This window comes from Marmota monax, unplaced genomic scaffold, assembly GCF_021218885.2.
Source record: "Marmota monax isolate L192 unplaced genomic scaffold, Marmota_monax_Labrador192_F-V1.1 WCK01_AAM20220418_F8-fsc00135, whole genome shotgun sequence".
Taxonomy (NCBI): domain Eukaryota; kingdom Metazoa; phylum Chordata; class Mammalia; order Rodentia; family Sciuridae; genus Marmota; species Marmota monax.
The window spans coordinates 1,444,554-1,467,002 of NW_026694339.1; the positions used below are offsets into that span (position 1 = coordinate 1,444,554).

The 22,449-nt window shown below is 33.5% G+C and overlaps 1 protein-coding gene across 5 annotated transcripts in view; it reads left to right on the forward strand.

Annotated features, from left to right (window-relative positions):
• Dcdc1 (doublecortin domain containing 1) overlaps positions 1-22,449 on the forward strand; it is a 486,421-nt gene that overhangs the window by 37,076 nt on the left and 426,896 nt on the right. For 3 of the 5 annotated variants that reach the window (XM_058586488.1, XM_046467509.2, XM_058586489.1), the window contains 3 exons: positions 2,729-2,998; positions 4,207-4,363; positions 4,854-5,016. In XM_058586488.1, the coding sequence (XP_058442471.1) occupies positions 2,729-2,998; positions 4,207-4,363; positions 4,854-5,016 (590 nt within the window). Of the gene's footprint in view, positions 1-1,945; positions 2,055-2,728; positions 2,999-4,206; positions 4,364-4,853; positions 5,017-22,449 lie in introns of all 5 variants that reach the window. The other 2 variants (XM_058586487.1, XM_058586490.1) reach the window with 2 other exon arrangements.

Genomic DNA, 22,449 nt, shown 5'->3' on the forward strand with positions numbered 1-22,449 from the left:
ATGCCTGTAATCCCTGTGGCTTGGAAAGCTGAGGCAGGAAAATTGCTAGTTCAAAGCCAGCCTCAGCAAAACTTAGAAAGGCCCTAAAGCAACTTAGTGAGACCCTATCTCTAAACAAAATTTAAAAAATACAAAAAAGGTTTAGGGATGTGGTTAAGTGTTTAAGAACCCCTGGGTTCAAAACCTGATACCAAAACAAAACAACAACAACAACAACAAACAAACCCCCCAAATAAAATAAAAACTACTGCAAGCTTATCATCAATATTGTTAAAACAAATCAAGGTTGAAGACTATATAAATATTGGGCCAATATGATGTTTTAGCATGGAAAATGTACTTTCTCCCCCTTTTAGAAATAAATTATTAGAAAAAAGAAAGTCATAAAATAGATTATTGAACCATTTATTTCAATTTATTTTTTTTATCATTTTACCAGGTAAATCTTATGTAATTTATTGCACTAACCCTATAAGAATCATGTGGAAATGGGAAAGAATGTTAATGGAAACATTGCCAAAAGGAAAGGGGAAAAAAAGAATTTCCCAAAAGGATGCAAATGCTCTTACCAGAAGACAGGGTAACATGCCAGGTAGCCAAAAATATAGTTAAAGCCTACATAATTAGATAAAGAAAGGCAAAATATAAGTTATATAAAATATTGCATTCCAGTAAAATCTATGTGGACCACATAGTAACATGAGTAGTGGTCATGAAACATTGTTAAATAAAAAGGAATTCAGAAGAGAAAATATACTTAAAACTTTGGAATATGAGAAAACAACTTTTTACTTTGTGGTAATGAAATAATGGATATTAAAATTTTAAATTAATTAATGTATTTATGAAAAATACATTAAAAACCAAAAATTTCAAAGAAAAGATTCTTCCTTCTGCTTTTAAGTAGGGAGTTGTTTTTTTTTTTTTTTTTCACATGAGAATTTGCTCTCCAAGTAATTGTTTGGTTAACTGGAAACTGTTGATGAGATCTCTGAATCTTTTCTTGGACTATTTACTGCTCCTGTTCCAGATTGAAGAGCTTGGTGACCATTTGCAATGCTGCGGCTGTTGCTGCACAAACACTAACAGTGTGACATGACTGCTATCACATACTACCACTCAATACTGCTCTCAAAATTGAAGTAGCTAAGGTGGTGTAAAGGGAGGTCTCACCTTTGCCAGAAGCCACTCATCTTTTCAAGACATTGTTTGCCACAGTCTTGAACCTGGATGGATCCTCAGAGTGAAGGGAAGACCACTCCTCTCCCCAGTATTATCCTCAGTCCAGTGCAGACTAATATACAAACATGTGATGACCACAACAAAAATACTTCTGCATGGATCCCAGAATTTTAGTTCCAGTTAATCCACTGTGTTTCTGCTTTCCCTCCCCACCCCTCTCTTTCACACACACACACACACACACACACACACACACACACACACTATTCCATGTGACACAAGGAAATAATTAAATATTGAAACAGTTGTGAACATAAGGCAGACCAGAAGAAGTAGTTGTGATTATAATAATCTTTGTGGATATGAAAGATTTGGAAAAGGGGCTGTCCTTTCTGAGTTTTTGACACTAAGCATGTTAATTTATAATAGTATGTGTGTATGCTTGTATGTTTGTATTTGTGAGGGATGGTTTTATTATGTTTTGAATTATGGAGGACCTAACAAATAGGAAAGAGGCAGATTTGCTTTGTGTAAACATAGCCCTAATTATAGTAGTACATGGAAGCTGACCATCCTTATGCTCAATAATTTCACAGCTTAATATTCTCAAGTATTTTGAAGTTTGTTTCATTTTATTATACCAGTAAACTGCATACACATTCCATCTGCCTAACTTTGCTATGTACATTTCATCCCAGGTCATACGGCCCTCTGTTCACATATTGTAGTTCACCTAAATGCCCTGTTTCTGTTTAAATACCAGGTGGTATGACCAGCTATCCCAGTCTGTCTGAGACTGAGGGAGTTCTCAGGATTTTCAATGCCAGGACAGTCCTGAACAAACTGGGAAGAGTCAGTCACTCTAATCTCAGGTCTGCATGAAGCCTTTGTCAATTTATTCCCAGTCATGCTAAACTGACCTTCAGAAATTTGTTTTTGCATTTAAATACTGATAGTTTTATGAGCTTAATAATTATATATATAAATATATAAGATATATATATATAAATATATCTTTCCATAAATATATAATATATAATATATATATATAATAAATTATATATATATATATAATTATTTTTAGATAGATAGGTAGTAGTTTGCAAGTTTCTTGAGGTTAGGGCCCATATCACTTTAAGTTTTTTCTTTTCGAATACATAGAGTACTAGTACTTAATAAAGTGAATCTAAGAATTTAAAATTTTTACTTAGGTGTTTCAAGCATTATACAATCTTTCTTCTTTAATTTAATTAAGTAAAGCAATGAAGCTTAGTGGTTATAAATGTGAATTTAAATTCCCAACTTGTTGATTATTTGACTTTGGGCAAGTTCATTAACCTTTCTTAACCTCAATTTCTTAAGAGTGTAAAATGAAGATAAAAATACTACCTACTTTCCCATGATATTGTAAGCCTTAAACAAAATGTTAATTAAGACTATAGTATTTTGTTTAGTACATAGCCCACAATTAGTTATTATGTGGTAGTTGTTAATAAGTGATTGTAAATCAACTCATAGGTATTTTTCCATGGTTTGTTTCTTTCAGGGAGTTTATGTTATCCCAGGCAAAAGCAGTTATTAAAACTACTGATGATTATTTGCAGCCTCAGTTTGGCCCCGACAGACTTTTGCATTCAGCGGCAGTATCAGAAGGGTCAGGATTTCAAGATTGCTGTACACATCAAACAGCATCAGATCACAGCCATGAGGAAATATCAAACCCAGATAGCTACAAATCAAACAGTAAAAACAATTCTTGTTTTATATCAGCATCCAAGAGAAACAGACCTGTCAGTGCTCCGATGGGTCAACTGAGGTAATCAAAGCTGTTCTCTGTTCTTTTTAACCAACTGTTGAAGCTTTTTCTTTTGAGCAGAATTTATAGTTATTCAGCTAACTATTTCAGACATTAAAAGATATCATATCTCTTGGGGCTTGTTTCTGGTTTTGTTTGTTTTTTTCCTTTGAAAGCACCAGAGTAGAATGTTGCTAATTACATTGTGGAAAACACGAGGTACACTTCAACCTGGGTTATCTGAAACTGAAAAGATTATTTGAAGCAAAATCAGAATAGGACCAGGAAATATCTTTGCTTTCAGGATATTTATTTTAAAGTAGAAATGCCTATTTTAGATATTTAACCAATATTTTGACAACAGAATGGAACTGATATGAACTTATTATAAAACCATTTCGTATATATGTTTTCACATCAAGATCGTTCTCCTAAACCATTAACCTCAGAGTAAAGAGACAGAATATATTGGTTAAAAACTAAAGAAACAGATACTCCCATTACTTTTAGGTGTTTGAATATTTGGGTATGTTGTGATTTTAGCTTACCCAAAGTTTTTAAGATGTGGACTTGCTTCTGTGGCATTGCAAATTAACATGATGGGAAAATTCTGGAGTTGAAAATTTGTTTGCCACTTCACCATATACTTTTGACAAGAAAATAATAAAGATAAAACTGGTTTTAACTGAAGACAAAACTTGGAATATCAATTTTTACTGCTCCCAAACAGTTTGAAATGCAGGCAGTTCAAATAATATAGCATTAAAGTTTTAGTTATAAAAATCTATCTGAATTTAATAAAAAAGTCAAAGAACTGTCATACACACAAAAACTTGTGGAAAATTTTAGCCATTTACTATTTTAAGACATTAAGACTACATTACTATTTTTTGCTCTTAGAACATGGCAGATCTAGCTATCTAATTTTTCAGATATACAATGTTAAAATGAATATTATAGTGTTTTATAAGTAAAATGATAAAAAATCATTAATTCTAAGATAACTGTTTTGTATAAGCCAGTTTGGCACACTATCCTATTTTAAATGTTTTTGGATATTTAATAGTGACAGTCTCTTTCCATAAAAAGCTTTGTTGGGGAACACTTACATACAAGGAACAATCTTTAGGGCTTATATTTTTTTTAAAAGTTTATGGTAAGTTTTATTTAAAAGATTTTAGTAATTAACATGCACCATTTTTTTGTGTTCTTTTGTTGTTTTCTTTTAGAGTTTTAAAGTTCTCCTCTCTAAAATTTCAGTCCACTCAGAATTGGCAAAGATTGTCTCAAAGGTACAAACTTCAACCAAGAGTGATTAAAGTAACAGCTTACAAAAATGGATCTAGAACAGTCTTTGCCAAAGTTACTGCTCCAACGGTCACCTTGGTAACTAATGTTCCAAACTTTTCAGCACTTTATTTTCTCCCTTGCTCTTTTTATGGTATTAAAAAATGAAAGATGACACTTAATTGTATTACGATTTTGTTTTTATCAATCCGAACCTGTAAATTGCTTACATGTGTGGGTCTCACAGTCATTTCAGTCCTTTACTTTTTAAAAAATCAATATAAATAGTAATTAATTAAACAGATTAATTATTAAACAAATCCAATGACATTATATTTTGTAGAGTTATTAAAATGACAGATCTTAAGTTGAAGGATTAAAATTAGATCATAATTAGATATTCTTGGTGCTTTAATTTACCTTTTATTTCCATATATTTAACTGCTACTACAGTATATGGGTTGAGTTACTAAACTTGGCAAGTGACTCACTTGGGCTTCTGTTTTGATTGTTAGAACCTTTTGTTTTATGGAAATGTGTTACTTTCTTTCTCATAAATCACTTTGTCTTACCTCTTGTTTTCTTCTAGTTGCTGGAGGAGTGCACAGACAAGCTGAATCTGAACATGGCCGCACGACGAGTGTTCTTGGCAGACGGCAAGGAAGTCCTCGAATCTGAAGATATACCCCATGAAGCTGATGTTTATGTTTCAACGGGAGAGCCCTTTTTAGATCCATTCAAAAAAATTGAAGGTAAAAAAGGGGGAAAAAACCCTATCCCCCATACGTAGTAAATTGCTTAAGGGGTGCAATTAAAAAATGATTTTCATCCCATCTTTTTTGCATGGTTTAACAAAACTAATGTTTACGCATTTACAGCTCAGTAAGAGGATAATGTGCTTAATGAAAGAAAAATCCACTGACAGCCACGTTTATTGCCCTTCATTAGCATTGGTGCTTAATTTAATATAGATCTGAATAGACATTAGGGAGCCTGCAGGAGGTTAAATGGTGAAAATATAATAAATTAAATCAGAGATTATTGAATTTACTGTTTAGTTTCTGTGACACTCAACAGACATAATTCATTAGACTTATCTTCTCAGAAATTAGTTCAAAGTTTCAAGTATCATTTATTCACTTATACTCTTGGTTCTTTTTCAGATGGCAATCCATAACTATGAAAATATGGCCAGTAATGAAAATATAATTCTTATATACATGTGATTCTCCTAATAATTTTTTTTCCAAGGTACATGCAGCAGCTTGATTTAAAAAAAAAAAAATCTTGAAATACATTTGCATGTGCCTGTGCACACACAGAGACACACACACCTATATGTATAATCTCAGAACAGATTTTCTGGTCAGGTTTTTTTTTAAAGTGCATTGTTTTTAATTATTCAGAAATGTGAGGATTTTCTAAAATTAAAACTTTTTTTTAAATGTATCCTTTGTGATTGAAATGTATCCAGTATCCAGTATCTAAGAATATCCTTCAAAGCATTTTGTACCCAGAGTTTGTTATCAAGTGCTATATATGATAATCAGATTTAAATAACATAAAGAATAAGAAATTTGCCATAAAAATTCAGTGTTTCTAACTGCTATACTCCCTTATGCTTTTTATACTGTATTAGATGTAATTTTTTCTGCAGATCTATGAAGCTGGTGAAGCAAAGGCAAGTCTAGGCAGTAATTGCATAAGTAGGAGAAAAGTAATTTTGGAGTTTATTACAGATGAGGTGATGAGAATCCCTCTTGTATTAATGTTATTATATAAAATAATGTTAAGATTTCTATCTTTTTGATAATACTTGATCATAAGAAAATAAGTAATTTCTTGAATTCGATAGAAAGTTCAAGATAATTTGGTCTTTGTAAAGAAACTTGTTGCTGTAATATTCATTAAAAATTCACCCATGTGATCATGTAGACCTACATTTTTGCTTTAACTTTAAAAAATAGCTGATTTTATTTTGTATTCATTGAATAATTTGCTTATGAATGATGAATATTAGTGAATAAATGCATTTCTATGATTTTTTTAAAGTCAGAAGTTTATGTAATGGTTACTTCAGTAAGAACCTTGATCATTTTATTATTTGTCTTTCATATGAATAATGGTATTATAGAAGAGAGATGCATAAAAATATTTATAGCTAAGCTAAAACGAAAATTTCCTGGACATGTATGCCCAAAATAATAATGTCACATACATGACTAAACTTTTTCAATGATTTTTAAATGTATGAACTAATTTTCTCCTACTTTTTGTTTCTCTTTTATCCTTTGAAAAGCCAAGTCCAGGACAAAAACTTCTCTGCTTTGTCTGCATATCTTTGGCTGTGTTTCACTGTGACATGCACTGCTGTTCTTTTAGCACCAAAATGTTGGCACACACTCCTGAAAATTTCACACCATCTCTTGCTGGATCAGCAAGCTTAACCCACCAAAATCTGGTGTTGTGCAATGGTTTTTGACTGATAATCAATCTTTATGCTGCTCGACAGTTGTTGCTGGGACACGGAGTAGAGCAGGTGGCAGATGTGTCTTGTCTTTTGAGAAAAGAAATTGTAGGTGAGCTTGGACACAGACTAGCATATCACATGTCCATTAAAAGGACTTAGGATAAGTATAATGGGGAAAAGTCCCTCATTTAAGTTAAGCTCATAGATAATAAGCCTAAACACTGATATTTGATTTCATTCAAAACATTAAACATATAAATAAATGTAAATATATAGCTAAATATTACCTTTCACATATATGTATGTATGTAGGTGAATATTTAACTTGATGTGGGTGATGTCCACATATTCACATATGCTTTTTTATATCATCTAAATCAGATTTAAGATAACCTTTTGAACATGTATTATAGATTTTTCAGCAGTTTGTGAACTTGTTGTCAAAAATATACCATAAAAATAAAGCATGTTTGAATAACTTTGAAGATAGTATATACATTTAAAAGAAGAGGAGGAATTATCAGAAGTTGGAAATTTTAATATGCTAAAGGTAAATCATGGAAAAATAAGAGTTGATGTTGCTGCTATAACTTTCTAAATGAGCATGAATATTTTGTATAAAATCAGCCAAAAAGCATTAGAGTAGGTAACTGGCCAATATTTCAAGTTACTGATATTTGTTCATGCAGCAATTTATTAGAACCTACTATGTGCCAGGTAATAGGCCAGATCAGAAACAAAGTGGGGACTTATGATGCTGATTTCTTTTTTTTAAATTATTCTTCTTTTACCTCTGATTTCAATTCAATTTGTTAAAAAAATTTAAATCAGTAAAATTTTTTGTTGAATACTTACTGTATATCTGTGAGGAACCTAAACTGTGGGGTAAATAAGTTATAAATCCTTAAAACTGAGAACACTATTCAACAATGTAAATCAAAGGGGTCCTTTACAGAAAAAATTACCTTATTACTGCCACAAGAAGGCCAAATAAGACAATATATATTTTGGCAACTGTATTTCAATATCTCATTGGTTTCCCTGTGATTTAGAAAATCAGTGTAAATATTGAAAATTTCCTGCTATTAGAAAATAATTACAGATTTACTAAGATAGGGGAAAAAAAGCCAAACATCTCTGATTTTTTAAAAAACTATTTTACTGTCCCTTTTGGACATCACTGTAGACAACTAAAGGCACTGCATTTAATAGAAAGCCAGAGAGCTATTCATCATATTACTTTGAAATACAAAGCTTTCATTTAGAGGTCAGGATAAGGTCAAGATTGACATGAAGCATTCCATGTTGCAATGCAATATTAGAGTAATTCTTAGATTTTGAAGTTGAATACCTGATCATGAACATGAATTGTATATGGAAAAAATCAGAAAATAGGAAATTTTATATAGAAAATTATAGATGAAAATGTTTTGTGGTTTTATAATTCTGGAATTTAAAGATTCTGATATTTATTAGTCATTCTGGAATTGGGAAGGTGTAGTTAATGAATTGTTATAAAAGACATTTCAAAAATTTTCATTTTCAAAAAAGAGTCTTCAGTTTCATGGTTTGGGATTTATTCACAATTTCCTGAAGCTTCTGCTTAATGGTAGTACAATGAAAGTTCTTGGATGAGATCCATACATTTTATAAAAGTTCAGCCCCTTTATAACTGCTAGGAGATATTGGCAATGCAAATATAGCATAAGGAATGGTTTGTGCCCAGTGATTAATTAAATATCTTAAATAAAATAGGGGGGAGGATTTGTTTAGACCCAATTCATTACCTAATGAATTTTACTGCATGGATTTCTTATTGTCTTTAAATTTTTTTAGTTTTATATTTCCACTATTTCCTGTATATCCTACTCCACTATTTGGCTTTCAGAATTATCATTTACAGTGATACATTTCAGTCCTGAGGTTTTTTAACCAGAAGTGAAACTGAGTATTATAAATAAGATTCTACATCTTTTAAATACTGTATTGTGAAGATGTAGTAACAGGAAAAAAAAATCCATGAAAGGAGTTCTTGATAGTACACCTAAGATCTAAATTTAAACCTTAAGATTTTCTGCTAGCTGCCATGTGATCTACAAAATGAAATAATTTGCTGTGACAGCTTGTGATTGACAAGAATATGTGTGAGCATATTTAAAATAGGCCATCTTTTCATGTAGAAGTAAATGTCAGTGAAATGATGGATTCTCATCATTTTAATTATTGATGATTTGGAAATATTTCAATTCCATGACACACAGGACACATTCTAAATAGCAGCATAACACTTTTTCTCATATCTGCTTCAATAATGAAATGTTCTGTCATATTTTGTTTTTCAAAAAATGCATTAGTTTAATGAACCTGGATTCATGTGTTATATTCTGGTTCGTTATATGTTTACTAAGGTTGTTGTTTTTAATAGTTGTGTTAAAAGCACAAGTGTCAAGAAGCGACCCACTACTCATATCACACCACATCTTGCTATTTCTCCTTCTGGATCTAACACAGAATGCAGTAGTGTTGCCTACACCAATGGCTGCTTCATCCTGCTAAAGCTAATACTTAACTTCATGATGCCTATCTATAGGGCAAACACTAATTTATTTAAGCAGCTAAAGGAGTTAGGGTTAGTTTTCCCAAATTTATTTTTATAATTTGGTTTCAATAGAACATATGCTAGGTGATTTTGTTGTTCATTTTATCTCCCACTTGGCTGTGTATACTCAAAAGTAGGAAACTTGTAACACAGAGAAGGAAAAGATTCTTCTGTCTATTAATATAGATGAAGATAAAGTCATAAGCATGTATTTCATGTGTTTCCCTCTTCCAAAGGCTTTAAATCTGTAGTAAGGGTACTATATAAATAGAAGTGGATTTGAAGACAATTGCGGGAGACCAAAGGGGGAGAAAAGGGACGTTAACCAGTAGGAAAACCTAGAGCATTTGCATGTGGTTTACAGCTTCCCCTCATACTGTCAAACATGAAATCACTGAGAAACACCTAAATTCTTAAGATAATCATGAAATATTGAATTAATTATACATATACACAAAGGATATACTTATTTAATGCAGATGCCTACAAACATACTATATTCCTGATAATTTGAATGGTTGGGTTTCTGTATATCATGTACCCAGTTATGGCTTTAAGTTTGTTAGGTGTACTCCTTATAACCCCTGAGTTAGTGTTACAAATCCATAGTCCCTTATCTGTAATTCCCAAACTCAAGATTGTAGAAATCCAAACAGCTTTACCTTATTTACTATAACTAATCAAGTATATTGTTGAATAATAATTAATGTGTTTGACTTTAGGCTGCTACCCTGAACTTCCCTGACGATATTACATAATATATGATATATACACATATATCATGTAATGTATATATAATTATATATAATAATTATATATAATATACATGTAATGAATATATATCATGTGATGTTATCTTAAGAATGTTATTTTATATATGTATATATCATGCAATGTTATCTTAAGAACTTTTTTGAAATCCAAAGTTTCTAGATATCAAACCACACTTGATCTTAATGGTTTTGTATAATATCTTTCTGCTACAGCTGTGAAGAACACTGATAAATGTTAACTATCACTAGAATAGTAATTCAGAAGGAATATAAATATTGTCCTTATTACCTCAAGTTGTTTGTTGCATGGATGAGAATGGACACATTCCATCTCTCTGACTAGAACTGAGAGAGTATATGGGATGTAATAAAAACAAACAACACCCTTAAAAACTGTGGTTCCCTGTCTAAGGAGTCAGAAAGAACAGTCCAAGTTAAATGAGAACATTTGTTCATTTATCTAGTGAACATATATTTATTGAATTCCTACAATGTTCTAGGCACTGCTCCCACGTCTTATGGATATAGTGGTCTATATGGACAGATGTTTCATAGAGATTAGGTTCTAGTGAGGTGGAATAAGATAAAGAAAATAAACATAAAAAGAACCAAAATAAGTATTGACAATGTAAGTGTTATAAAGGAAATAAAAAGTGTTGTAGAATAGAAGAAATAATGTTATGGAAACAAAGGGAGGGACTTGTAAAATGAAATGAGCATTTACAGTAAACTTTAACTTAAAAATTTTAGACAATTGACTGCCTACCCTGCTTGTTACTTTACCTGAGAATTCATTTATACATTTGGTAATTACTTTTTCAGAGCAGTTTGCCTTTCACGCTGTTCATTTTTGAAGCTTTCAGACATCTGCTAGGAGAGCGTGAGACATGCATTATTGTTTAGTGGAAAGAATGCTAGACGTGAAGTCAGATGATCCTGTAAGATTCTAGCCCCCAGTGTGTGACCTTGGGCAAACTGGTCTGCTCTTTTGTTGCCCTTATCTATAAAACAAATGTAATAATACCTTAAAGGATTATTGAATATTATCTTATTTTTCTAATAAAGATAAATTATTTGAAGATTAAATGTCTATAAATCCCTAGTCTAAATTTTAAAAAATGAGACCAGCATTTTATAAACAGTGTAACTAAGATTTCAAGGCTGTCACTTAGAAGCTGTGTCCACTAATACCTTCTGAGAATAATTGTCTGTGTTCAGGAATACAACAAAAATCTTGTTTCTATTTATCATTTCCAGGAAAGCAAATTAGAGTGTAAACCTGGGCAAATCACTAATCTCTAAACCTGAGTTTCCTCATCCATAAATCAAGCATAATTGTATACACCTCACAGCATTGCTATGAGGAGTAGCAATGATAAGGGTAAAAATCTGGCACATAATAGGTGTTAAAAATATTGTCTGTCTAACTGCTTTGTATTCACACTATTTTGCTCCATCCTTTTCTAGGCATGTCTCCACAAGCTTTTCATATAGGTTTCATAAGTACCTGATTTTACTACAAAAGGTATTTTCCAGGTCTGAGATTTTTGAAATATATTCAATCAAATTAAAATCCCTACTGAGCAGTGGTGTGTACAGCTTGGTTTGGGAATCTGAGTTAGAGGCTTTGAACTCTCGAAATCTGAGATTTAGGTAAAGATCAAGCCTTTTTATAAAAAGAGTCCTAAATAGACTCACACTGCTCTGTTCCAAGATTTGTATTTTAAACTATGTTCATAACCCAGGGATAGCCTTAACTTTCAGCTGCCATAACTTATTTAAACAAAGTTCATAGAAAAGTTCAGGGAAAGGGTGACAACATTTTGATTGGCACAATAGATGGGATGTTTGTAATTTTAATCAAATTTAAATTGAAGACATACTTCAAATGATATGTCAGACTAGTGTTACTGAGTTAAAATCTAATGACAACCACTGTCATTATTAGTTAAATATAGCCATCATGCTTATAGCAATAAATGATGACACTTAAGAACATGCAGAAACAAAGAGCGTAAGTATTTAGAAAAAAGGGAGTGACTACAAACTCAATTGAATGCAGGAATGTGACGGATTTAATCTATTTACCAAACATAGGAGCAATTGTATTTTGGGCAGATGATATAATTGAATATAGCAGTATGTTTTCATACTGTCAGAGCATTTATATTTTATAAACTCATCTTGCACTCATGAAATGATGTGCTTGTTCATATTTAATGTCATTATCTATACCTACTTGGCAGTCAGAGCATTAGTGTGTTTTCAAGTTTATTGCCCGACTACAAGAGAATGAATTTTTAAAGATAAGAAGATTTTTAATAAGCTCTTGAATTTGAAGTTCCAAGTTTGCTGCTTTTATTTTGGTGGTAGAATAAGGCAAGATTCTTTTTGCTTGGTACGTGCAAAATTGAAAGTTTTAATGTGGAAAGCACCTGGATTTATTTAATTTTATGGCATTCATTGGATTTTCATTTTTGAATTAAACTGAGGAAATGTAATTATATTGTAGATAGACTTTTTAACACGGAAACAGACTAGAAAATGCTTTATATTTTTCTTGATTTGGCTAAAAATTAAGCCAAGAAAGTAAAAGAAAATGTGGATTCTTCAAAATAAAACATAATTCATAGTTGGGGCATAGCATTCTTTGAGTGCTAGAGAAAGAGTAAGTGTATAAATAATTATACACTGGGATTCTTCACAGGAAGCATCATCTAAGGTTATGCTAACCTTTTAAACCTCAGAAAAATCCAGCCACCACTCTCATCTTTACCCAGGGAGAAGTTTCTAGGGAGAAGTGACTGTGGAAAAAAAGGCTGAGACAATTCTGGTTATGGATGCTTTGGAGGAAGCCATGAAGTGTGGCTAGCAAATTTAGAGGAGGAGATGAATGATAAGGTGGGAAAATTCTCTGGAATTTGGGTGTATAGGGCAGAGACTTTGCTGAGAGCACAGTTAAGATGGAGAATCAAGAACTGTCCGTAGAGGAACTCCAATGTCCTACTGTTGAGATTCATGCTTGAAAAGGCAATTTATTTGTTCCTGTTATTCTGGAGAAGCTCCCTATAGGATGAATACTTCTTATGGCTCTTTTAAGTCCCATTTTACAACTGTCATATATTTGTAATCATCATATTTATAATTCCTAATGAAATGTCTATTATTCCCCCAGACCAAGTTTGCTTAGGATGGGAACCATGGCTGCCTTACTTAGCATCATTTTCTAGCACAGGGCCTGGCACTTGATAGATAGATGTACAAGATTGTTCAGTGGATGTATGAAGGACCAAATGAAATAGATCATTGTGAACCATTTATGTCCCAACAAGGAGATAGTAGAAGAGAAGGGAAAAGATTTCCTTAGAACAGCCTGCTTGACTGTACTGAGTGAGTAGATGTTTAAGAGGAACATATTAAAAATCCCCTACCCCAAACTCACATGTAGAATTGTTAATGTTCCCATTTGGCAAAAAATCAGGGTGTGCCAGCCCAAAAGTAATTACATTACAGAGAGGCTAATTGTTATGCTATAAAGACCAGACAATGTACAGAAGTGGATAAATGATTCTCTAAGGGATGTATAGAATCTGAGGATCTAAGGTTTTGAGCTTTCCCACATCCTTCCATGAATGCCCTATTTTAACCATTCTTTCCTCTTCCATCCTCCTTCCTTCCTTTTTTCTTTTTTTTTTTGGAGGGTGGGGTGGGGGAGGAAGTAGGTGGGAATGGAAAAGGACTCTCAGATTCATTTTACACTTTTCTTAATATTTCTTTCTTTTCTTTTTTTTTAGAGAGAGAGAGAGAGAGAGAATTTTAATATTATTTTTTAGTTTTTGGCGGACACAACATGTTTATTTGTATGTGGTGCTGAGAATCCAGGCCGAACGCATGCCAGGCAATCGCGCTACCCCTTGAGCCACATCCCCAGCCCCTTAATATTTCTTATAGTACCGTGTATAGATGGGTTCTTACTAACTGTTATTGAAAATAAGGAAATAAGGATGAGCTTGAGATAGCATGACCTTTGGGGAGACCACTTCTTACTGCCAAGGGACCTGTGGGGCCATATTCACTCTTTTCTAATTCCAACAAGGAGATGGTTGGAGGACGCCTAGAGATTCGAGGGAGCTATTCTCTCATTCTTACATAGGTACAGATAATCTCAGTCCTGATAGCTGAAAAATTTTGGATTTTGGAATATGAGAAAGTATTGAAAGACAACTGTTGAAAGCACTTACTGGTGATGGCTAGCATTTTTCCTAGAAGTTCAAAGTAGATTTGGATGGGATTAAGGTTCTTATTTTAGTACTCAGCTTGGCTCCTTGCCCCACATGCCCTACAGTCCCCTCACTTTGTGCTTACTGGTCACTCTACCCATTGCCAGCCTCTGAGATTATCCTCTTCCTCTTCAGGGCTAGAGCCTAGTTTATCTTTGTTAAGCATCCTCAGGTTCTCCATGGAAGAGTCTGATTCTATTTTTTATTCTTGCCTCTGGAAAGGCAATCAGGTTTCCAACCACATGTCTTATCATGAAGTCATATGTCACCTCATGCTCTAAATAGAATGGTTCCTGGGATCTTCAGCTAGGAAGATCCCAGGAACCATTCTATTCTCATGTAGGAGATCCAGGCTCATATTTTTAGTGGAGCATTCTTTTCTTCACTTATCCCAATAGCTGTATTGTACAAGGAAATGAATTTTGCCTTAATGTAAGGAAGATTTCCCCCATCTGTCCAAAAGATAGAATGGCCTGATTTGGGGAGGTATCATACCTCTCAATGTTTTGCATGAGGTATAGATCATGTTACATCCTGTTCTCCTTGTTCTGTCTCTGCCTCACAATAGCTCATCATGTTGTTGAATGACTCAGCCTTCACCTACACTGTTTTCTCCTTCGAGATTATGCTTTGAAATTTTTGCCTATTCCTTATATTCTTCAAATCCTGCCACATGACTTTCCTAAGGGAAACCTTTCTTGACTAGTATAAGTTGTGGTAGTTTCCCTACTTCATGTTCCCTCAAATCCATGTGTGTACCTCTTTTCCCAAGCATACCAAGAACTCTTTGAGGTTTTCTGTGTGCAATGTCCTTAACAGGGAGCATGTGTGAAATGCTCAATACATATTTGTTGAACAAATAATTGAGTGAATGAAATGGTGGTTAAGTCAATAATTTTTAAAGTTTCTTTCAACCTCAAAGTTTTACAGTGCTGAAGCTAATCCATAGTATGCACTAGCTCTATAGGTTTTTTTTCTTCTTCTTACTCTGAGTTATTCTCTATGACACATATTCTCTTTTCATAGTAAATTCAATTAGGGACATAATAATGAAATAGCTAATTAATCATTGATATGAAAATGCAATATTTTCCCAAACACAGAGAAAAAAGGAATCAAATTAATATCCACCTAATGAAAGCATTGTTTTAAATTAATCTAATAATAATGAAATAGTACTCATATTCTACAAATATTTGTTGAGCATTACTATGTCTCAAGCACTGTATCTGATATTCTTTATGCAACAGGAAACAAATACTTAATGTTGAAAATGAATGGTTGACATTTTTTATTTTATTCAATATCCAACAAGCATATTTTTAGCAGTATACCAGAAACTGAGATACAAATGTGAAAACACATTGCAGTCCTTGCAATGCTCACAGTCTAATAGGAACATACATATAAAAGCAGAGAAGTTCAATAAAATAAGTGGCACATAGATCAAGCTGGAAAACCTGAAGAAGGTAGATCAAAGAAAGCTTTCTGTAGGAGGTGGCACTGAGAAGGAAGGGAGATGGCTTAGCAAAGAGAGAGGGGAAAAGGCATTAGTAAAGTTTGAATCCAGGAAAGAGAATGGTATGTGCTGTTAGTTTATATACATCTGCCTGCTCCTCTGTATTTCAGTCATTCTCAAGTGGACATAATTTTGACTCAGGAGACATTTGGCAATTCTAGAGACATTTTTGGTTGCCCCAGTCAGAAAGGCGCTACTGGACAGTTAGTGGGCATTTAGTGGGAAGAGGCAAGGAATGATGGTCAACATTCCACAATGCACAGGATACGCCCACAGCATGGGACATAGAATGTCAGTGCTTGCTGAGCTTGAAAAACCTACTGTACTGCATTGTATTATTCTGATTGAAGATAATAACATCTGTAAATGTTACAGTATTTTGTCATGAAGACCTTTTGATCAAAATATAGACATTTAATAAGGACAGCTACTTTTTAGATGGCACTGAGGAGCCATTTTATTGAATGTAGGGAATTGTTAAGATGTTTGGAAATACACTTGTTTTAAATTAGGAGAATTCTTTTGTTACTTGACTTAAATTATAGGCACTTGAGGAAATATACAGGGTCATAGTTAAGAAAGTAGGTTTTGGAGTCATTTGGGTCTGGGTCTGATCTCTGATCCACTTAATCTATAGATGATACACATCTAGTCCCTTAATTTCTCCAAGGTGCATTTTTTTTGCATCAATAAAACTGAGATATTAATATACCTACTTCCTAAGGTTGTAAGAATACAATGGGTTAGTGTGTTTAAAACAATTAACATCGTACTTCCATTAAGTGCTTAATGAAAATCATGAAGATAATAATAGCACAATTAATATCTACTATTTTTATTTGCCCATAAATGTTTTATCTGTAGAAACTCCTTTCATTCATATAATAAAAAAGGGGATTGCTATTATTGTTCCTATTTCTCAGATAAGAAAACTAAAACCAATAAGGTTGATTGATATTTTCAAAGTTTCAGAACTGGTGAGAGGCAAAGATGTAGATTCAGGGGATCTGGCTTAAAAGCCCCTGCTCTTGACTAGTAAGCTATGTTACCTATCTAGTAAATTATTAATGCATTTTAGCCATTATTAGTAATATTTCATTAGTCTGCTTTAAAAATATTTAGTTCTATAAAAATTGTATAAATTGCCAGTAAGCTTTTCCATTTTTATCAATATCGAAAGAGATGAAAATTAGAGTAGCATTAAAAAACTACATATAATTTACATTATAAATTATATTTTCAAATTTTAGTTTATTATATGGTTTTCCTAAACCATCTAGAATTCTTTCAGAAAGCCTATTTGGAACTTCAGAAATGTCATCTTTTCTATTTTAGACCATTTGTAAATAAGGAAAGTGTCTTTAGATGTCGGAATTATGACTATATTACTTTTATTGGAATATATTTTATTGAATGAAAGAGTAGCTTTACACATTAATTTTCTCAAGTGCTTTCTGAGCATCTACTTTATGCTTCAAATAAGCATTGTGTGTTTATCCAAATAAGCACACAATTATACGTTCAATGAAGCAAGTTCAATGGTAGAGGTCATGACAAAGAGCAGAGAGGAGAGTATCCAAGTTGGAAACATCTTCTTGGAAGAGATGACCTCTAAATGGAGCTTTGAGGCATGTGTAAGGATTTGAGCTATTCCCAGTTACTTCCACTCATTCTATGCTTTTGTTTGTCAAGAAACTCTCCTAGGCAAGTTTTATCCTTTTCTTAAGGAAATTCTCTGCCATTAGGGGTCATCAATGACCATCAGGGTGGTAAATCAATCATATTTAAGTTCATACTGGGTACAGGTGGGGAATAAAAGTGGCAGATGTATATACACATAAGCAATAAAGTTTACATTATGTAATTACTATGTTTATGAAAAGTGGCATAAAACCAAATTCCTATCATTGAGTCAGTTAAATGCCTAGGAAGAGGTAACATCGAGTTCTAAACCATGTGTAGCATTCTATACCCTGATTCTTGCCTTTTAAGGGTTTAAATATGGGAACAGAAATAGGATATTTACTTATAAAACATTAACTAGGATACATACTTACAAAACATTTAGTAACTCCATGTAAGTATGTTCTAGTACAGTGCCTGACATATTGTAGGCTTTCAAACATTATTGAATGAATGAATGTGTGGGTGGGTGGCACAGGCTCCAAATGCTCTTCGGGTTCAAAGAGATGACAGGTCTTTGTGTGCTGGAGCAAAAAGGGAAGATTTTAAACTGGATCTTGAGAATTACTTGAGTCTGAATAGGTGGAGTTTAAAAATGAACATTGTGTTCTCAAGGGATAAAGAATCAATTGACTTAAGTGGATGAGGGCTCTAAACTAGGGTAAGATAAGATCAGGAAGTTTGGATGGTATGAGATTGTGAACTCTTCTGTTAGATAAAGTTTAAGGGAAGGGACTTCATGTCTTTTTTCATTTTACTTGCATAGAATATGACACATAGGATGGGCTCAGCAGTTATGTGTTGATTGTCTGACAGATAGACCAGCTGGCTGACTGATAAGTGGATAAACTTCAAAACCTATCTCTAAGAGCTTTTCCTTTAGGCAATTTTAAAATTGATATTTTATGAAAATTCAGCTGTGATTAGACTATGGAATGTCAGATGTGATGGAGGAAAAGTAACTACAATTAAGAAGCTCTTGCAAATGATAAGAGGCTGAGAGAGAAATGAAGTGAGTCCAGCTGGGAATGGAAAGAAATTATTTCTTCTAAGAGTTACTCTGAGGAAAAACTTCCTTAGAGTTAGATGTTCCTTCTTCTTTATGTTTCAGGTCATGTTCCCTAGAAGCAGGGACTGAAGTGGGGATTGTTGTCCAGGAGTCCCACTGTGGGAATTCTCTCAGTTGAAATGTGAGTGAGGAAAGAGCACAGAGCAGAGGCTGAAATGCAGCCAAGCCATGTGTTCAGCTAATGTCTAGCCCCAGTCTGAAGGAGGAAAGATGCCACAGAGTAGCCCCTCATTGAGGCAGGGGGACTGCTTTTAGTCCCCACTCATTAGCTTTAGGTGTCTGCCCACTTAGAAGGGAAAAGATCATAACCTTTCAGGCATTTCCTGGCTAGGTTTCTTTGAGTCAAGGGCAGTTCTTAGAAGAAGGGGGCAGCCAAGAAATGGTAGCAGACAGGACTCAACAGCTGGAGTTGAGTGCACTAACCTGGTAAAAGGCATGTTGGCAGGGCACCGACAGTGTCTACTATGCTCTGCTTTATGGTCTCTTCTTCACATAGCATCTTTCTGAGAACCATGTAAAGCTTCCCATCATATCTAGAATAAAATCAAAACCCCTTTTCTTCACCTGCACAATCTGGCCCCTTTCTACCTCTGTGGGTTTGTCTGTATAAACTCTACATCTGACTAAACTTTAGTTTTCATTTTCAAGCATGCCAAACTCATTCTTATTTTAGAGTCTTTGCACTTGGTTTTTACCCTGCCTGGAATACTCTTTCCCTAGATCTTCACAAAGAACTTCTCATCATGCAGACCCCTCTATTAAGATGCCACCTCCTCAGAGAGGCCATTCACTGTCAGTCTTGACCAAGAAGCTCTAAACTCTTCTCAGCTGTCACCCTGGTGTCTTGATGAGTAGTCTTCCAATAAATATTATTGAATTAATAAGTAATTGGTTTGAGAGAAATGAATAAGTATTGAATTTTCAAGGTCTCTCTGGATAACAGTGAAAGAAGTGTGAAAGAAACATTAACAGAAATGACAACTGTGAAGGGTGAGTTAATGTGTGCAGAAAGATGTGAAGTTTTGGTTCATATACATACATATAAATATGTGTGTGTGTGTGTGTGTGTGTATTGAGTTTGAGATAATGGCAGGAAAATATATGGTTAAGGCAGAATAGTGTTATTAGGTTCACAATTCTAGAACCAAATTCATATCAAGCTCTACCATACACCAACTACTAGATCACGGTCAAGTTATTTAATCCCTAGTGTCCTTGCCTGTAAATGAAGATGATGATATTACCAATATCCTAATGTTATTCAGAGAACTGAATAAGTTATAGGTATTAAATCACATAAGACAGCATCTGGCTTACAATAAGCATTATTTCTAATGGAATTCAAGGAGTCTTGCATATAGCAAAGACGGTGCCAGGCTGGGACTATAGTTAGCGAGTGAACTGCCTGTGGACAAAGTTTGAGGAAGCACTCAGTCACTCAGAGGGTTGTGTGAGGGTAATGAGCATACCTCCTTGAATTATATGGTATTGTTCTTTTATTTGCTTTAGCCTAATCCTTGCCCCTGGCTGAAGTAATTGAAGAGAAAACCCTTAAGTAAGGTTCTCTAAATCCAGATGTAATACCTCTTTTTTCTGGCCTTTATGGGAGTGGTTTCATGCTGTTGTTAATCTCTGGCTTGGCTCACTGTCATTTGATTGCCTCTCAGTTTTTTCCTTCACTTATGTAACCAGTTCCCATAGTCCCCTCTGTCCAGATACTCAGTGGGTTCTTGTTTTCTTTGTCAGACTCTGACAGCAGGATTCCAGGAAGGAGAGGGAAGAAGCTAACATTTCGAGTGACTTCAATATGTTATGTACTTTCACATATAAGATATTTAATCTTCATCAGGTTGTGGAATGATGTCCATTAGATACTTGGTAGAAGAGAAATCTGAGATTCAGGGATGTATAACTTATCCAGGATCACCAAAAAAAGAGCTGGGATTCAAATCTAGTTTGAATGTAGAGTTTATACTTTTTCTGCTTTGCAGAGCATCTGGAAGCATCCATATGGTAGGTAAACTCCCATTAAACTACAAGAATTCATTAGCCTTTTTTTTCCAGTGAGGTTTTTAAGAATTTTCTGAGAGATACTTTTAGAACTTCTTCTCTTCAATCTTTATTTATTTATTGAAGTAAAATTCACATAACATAAAATTAATCATTTTAGGGTGAACAATAACATTTAGTACTTTCACAGTTTAGTTCCAGAACATTTCCATCAGTCCAAAATAAAACTCGTTTCCCTTTAAGTTTTTCCCGTTCCCCTCTCCTTTCAGTCCCAGGCAACCCTAAGTTTATGTCTTTTTCTATGGATTTACCTATTCTGAATATTTCATATAAGTGTAATCATACAATATGTCATTTTTATGTCTGGCTTCTGCATTCAGTATGTTTTCAACATTTATCTACTTTGTAGCATGTATCAGTGATTTTACTTCTTTTTATGGCTGAATAATACTTCTTAGTATATATGTGATATATATTTGTGCTTGTGTGTTTATGTATATATCAGTTTGTTTATCCATTCATCCATTGATAAGCATTTGGTGTCCATCTTTTGGCTATTGTGAATAGTGCTGCTATGAACTTACATGTATACATATTTACTTGAGTACCTGTTTTCAATTCCTTTGGAAATATATGAACCCATTAACTTCTAGATCATTTATCTAATTCACTTCTTATCAATTTAAGATTACAAAATGAAAAAAACACATAACTATGCTAATTTTTTTCTTTTTGAAGGCTAATCACATATAAACTTCTAATTTTAATTTACTCTGCAAATTTGTTCATATTTCTGCTCACTGTGTGTATGTATGTGTGTGTGTGTGTGTGTGTGTGTGTGTGGCTATAAGTCTGTCTGAAGGTATGGTAGCACAGAGGATTTTACAAACTTTTTAAATATAACCACTCTGAGACTTTAAGGTTCATAGCAACCCCTGGTATGTGTTTTATGTCAATAACAGCAGATTTTATCTAAAGTACATTTTCTAGGTCAAAGAGATCAAGCTTCGTTGAAGGAAAGTGCTAACCGAGAAGCGTTGTTTGGAATTTTGGACAAACAAGTAAATGCAGCTATTTTTAGTTTTGTGTAAATAAAATTACACTTCTCTCTTTAGGACAAATAAGACCAGATGAGGGAGGGATCATTTGTGCTTTTGTAATTTATGTGAAAAGGTATATGATCTAAAATAAAGTGAATGCACAAATAAAATAAATAGCTCAGGTGCAGATTATTTATTTATGAAATGAAACATCTTGAAAATAAAGGAATGCTGACAGCAGCTTAGTATGCAATATACCACACTCCTGTTCTTACCCTTATATTTTCAAAACCATACATAGTAATTTAGTTGCATTCCCATTAATATTAGTGGGAGTTTTGAAACTTAAATTTCTGCACACATCTTTGCAAATGTATAGGTCAATGTAAACTGTTAATGAAAAACTGTTTTTCATTTTCAGTGAAATGGTTTGGATATCTCACATGGTGTCCTAGAAGGTACCTTCATTCTAGTTACAGAAGAAGAATTATGGTATAAGGTTAATATTTGGAGGTCATCATCTTTAAAGCACCATGGATAAGAAATCATATTTAAGAGAAAAGGTGTTTTTTCACCACAAAGTTCAGGATCTGTGTTGTTTTATAGTCAGCAAAGGGATTGGACCCTTTCAGCTGGGCGCATCTGATCTGTAATAGAGGCATGCTAAGGTGAATTTTAATTAGGACTAAATTGTGGTATTACTCTTTCATATCCTGAACATCTGTTCCCTTCAGAAATGATG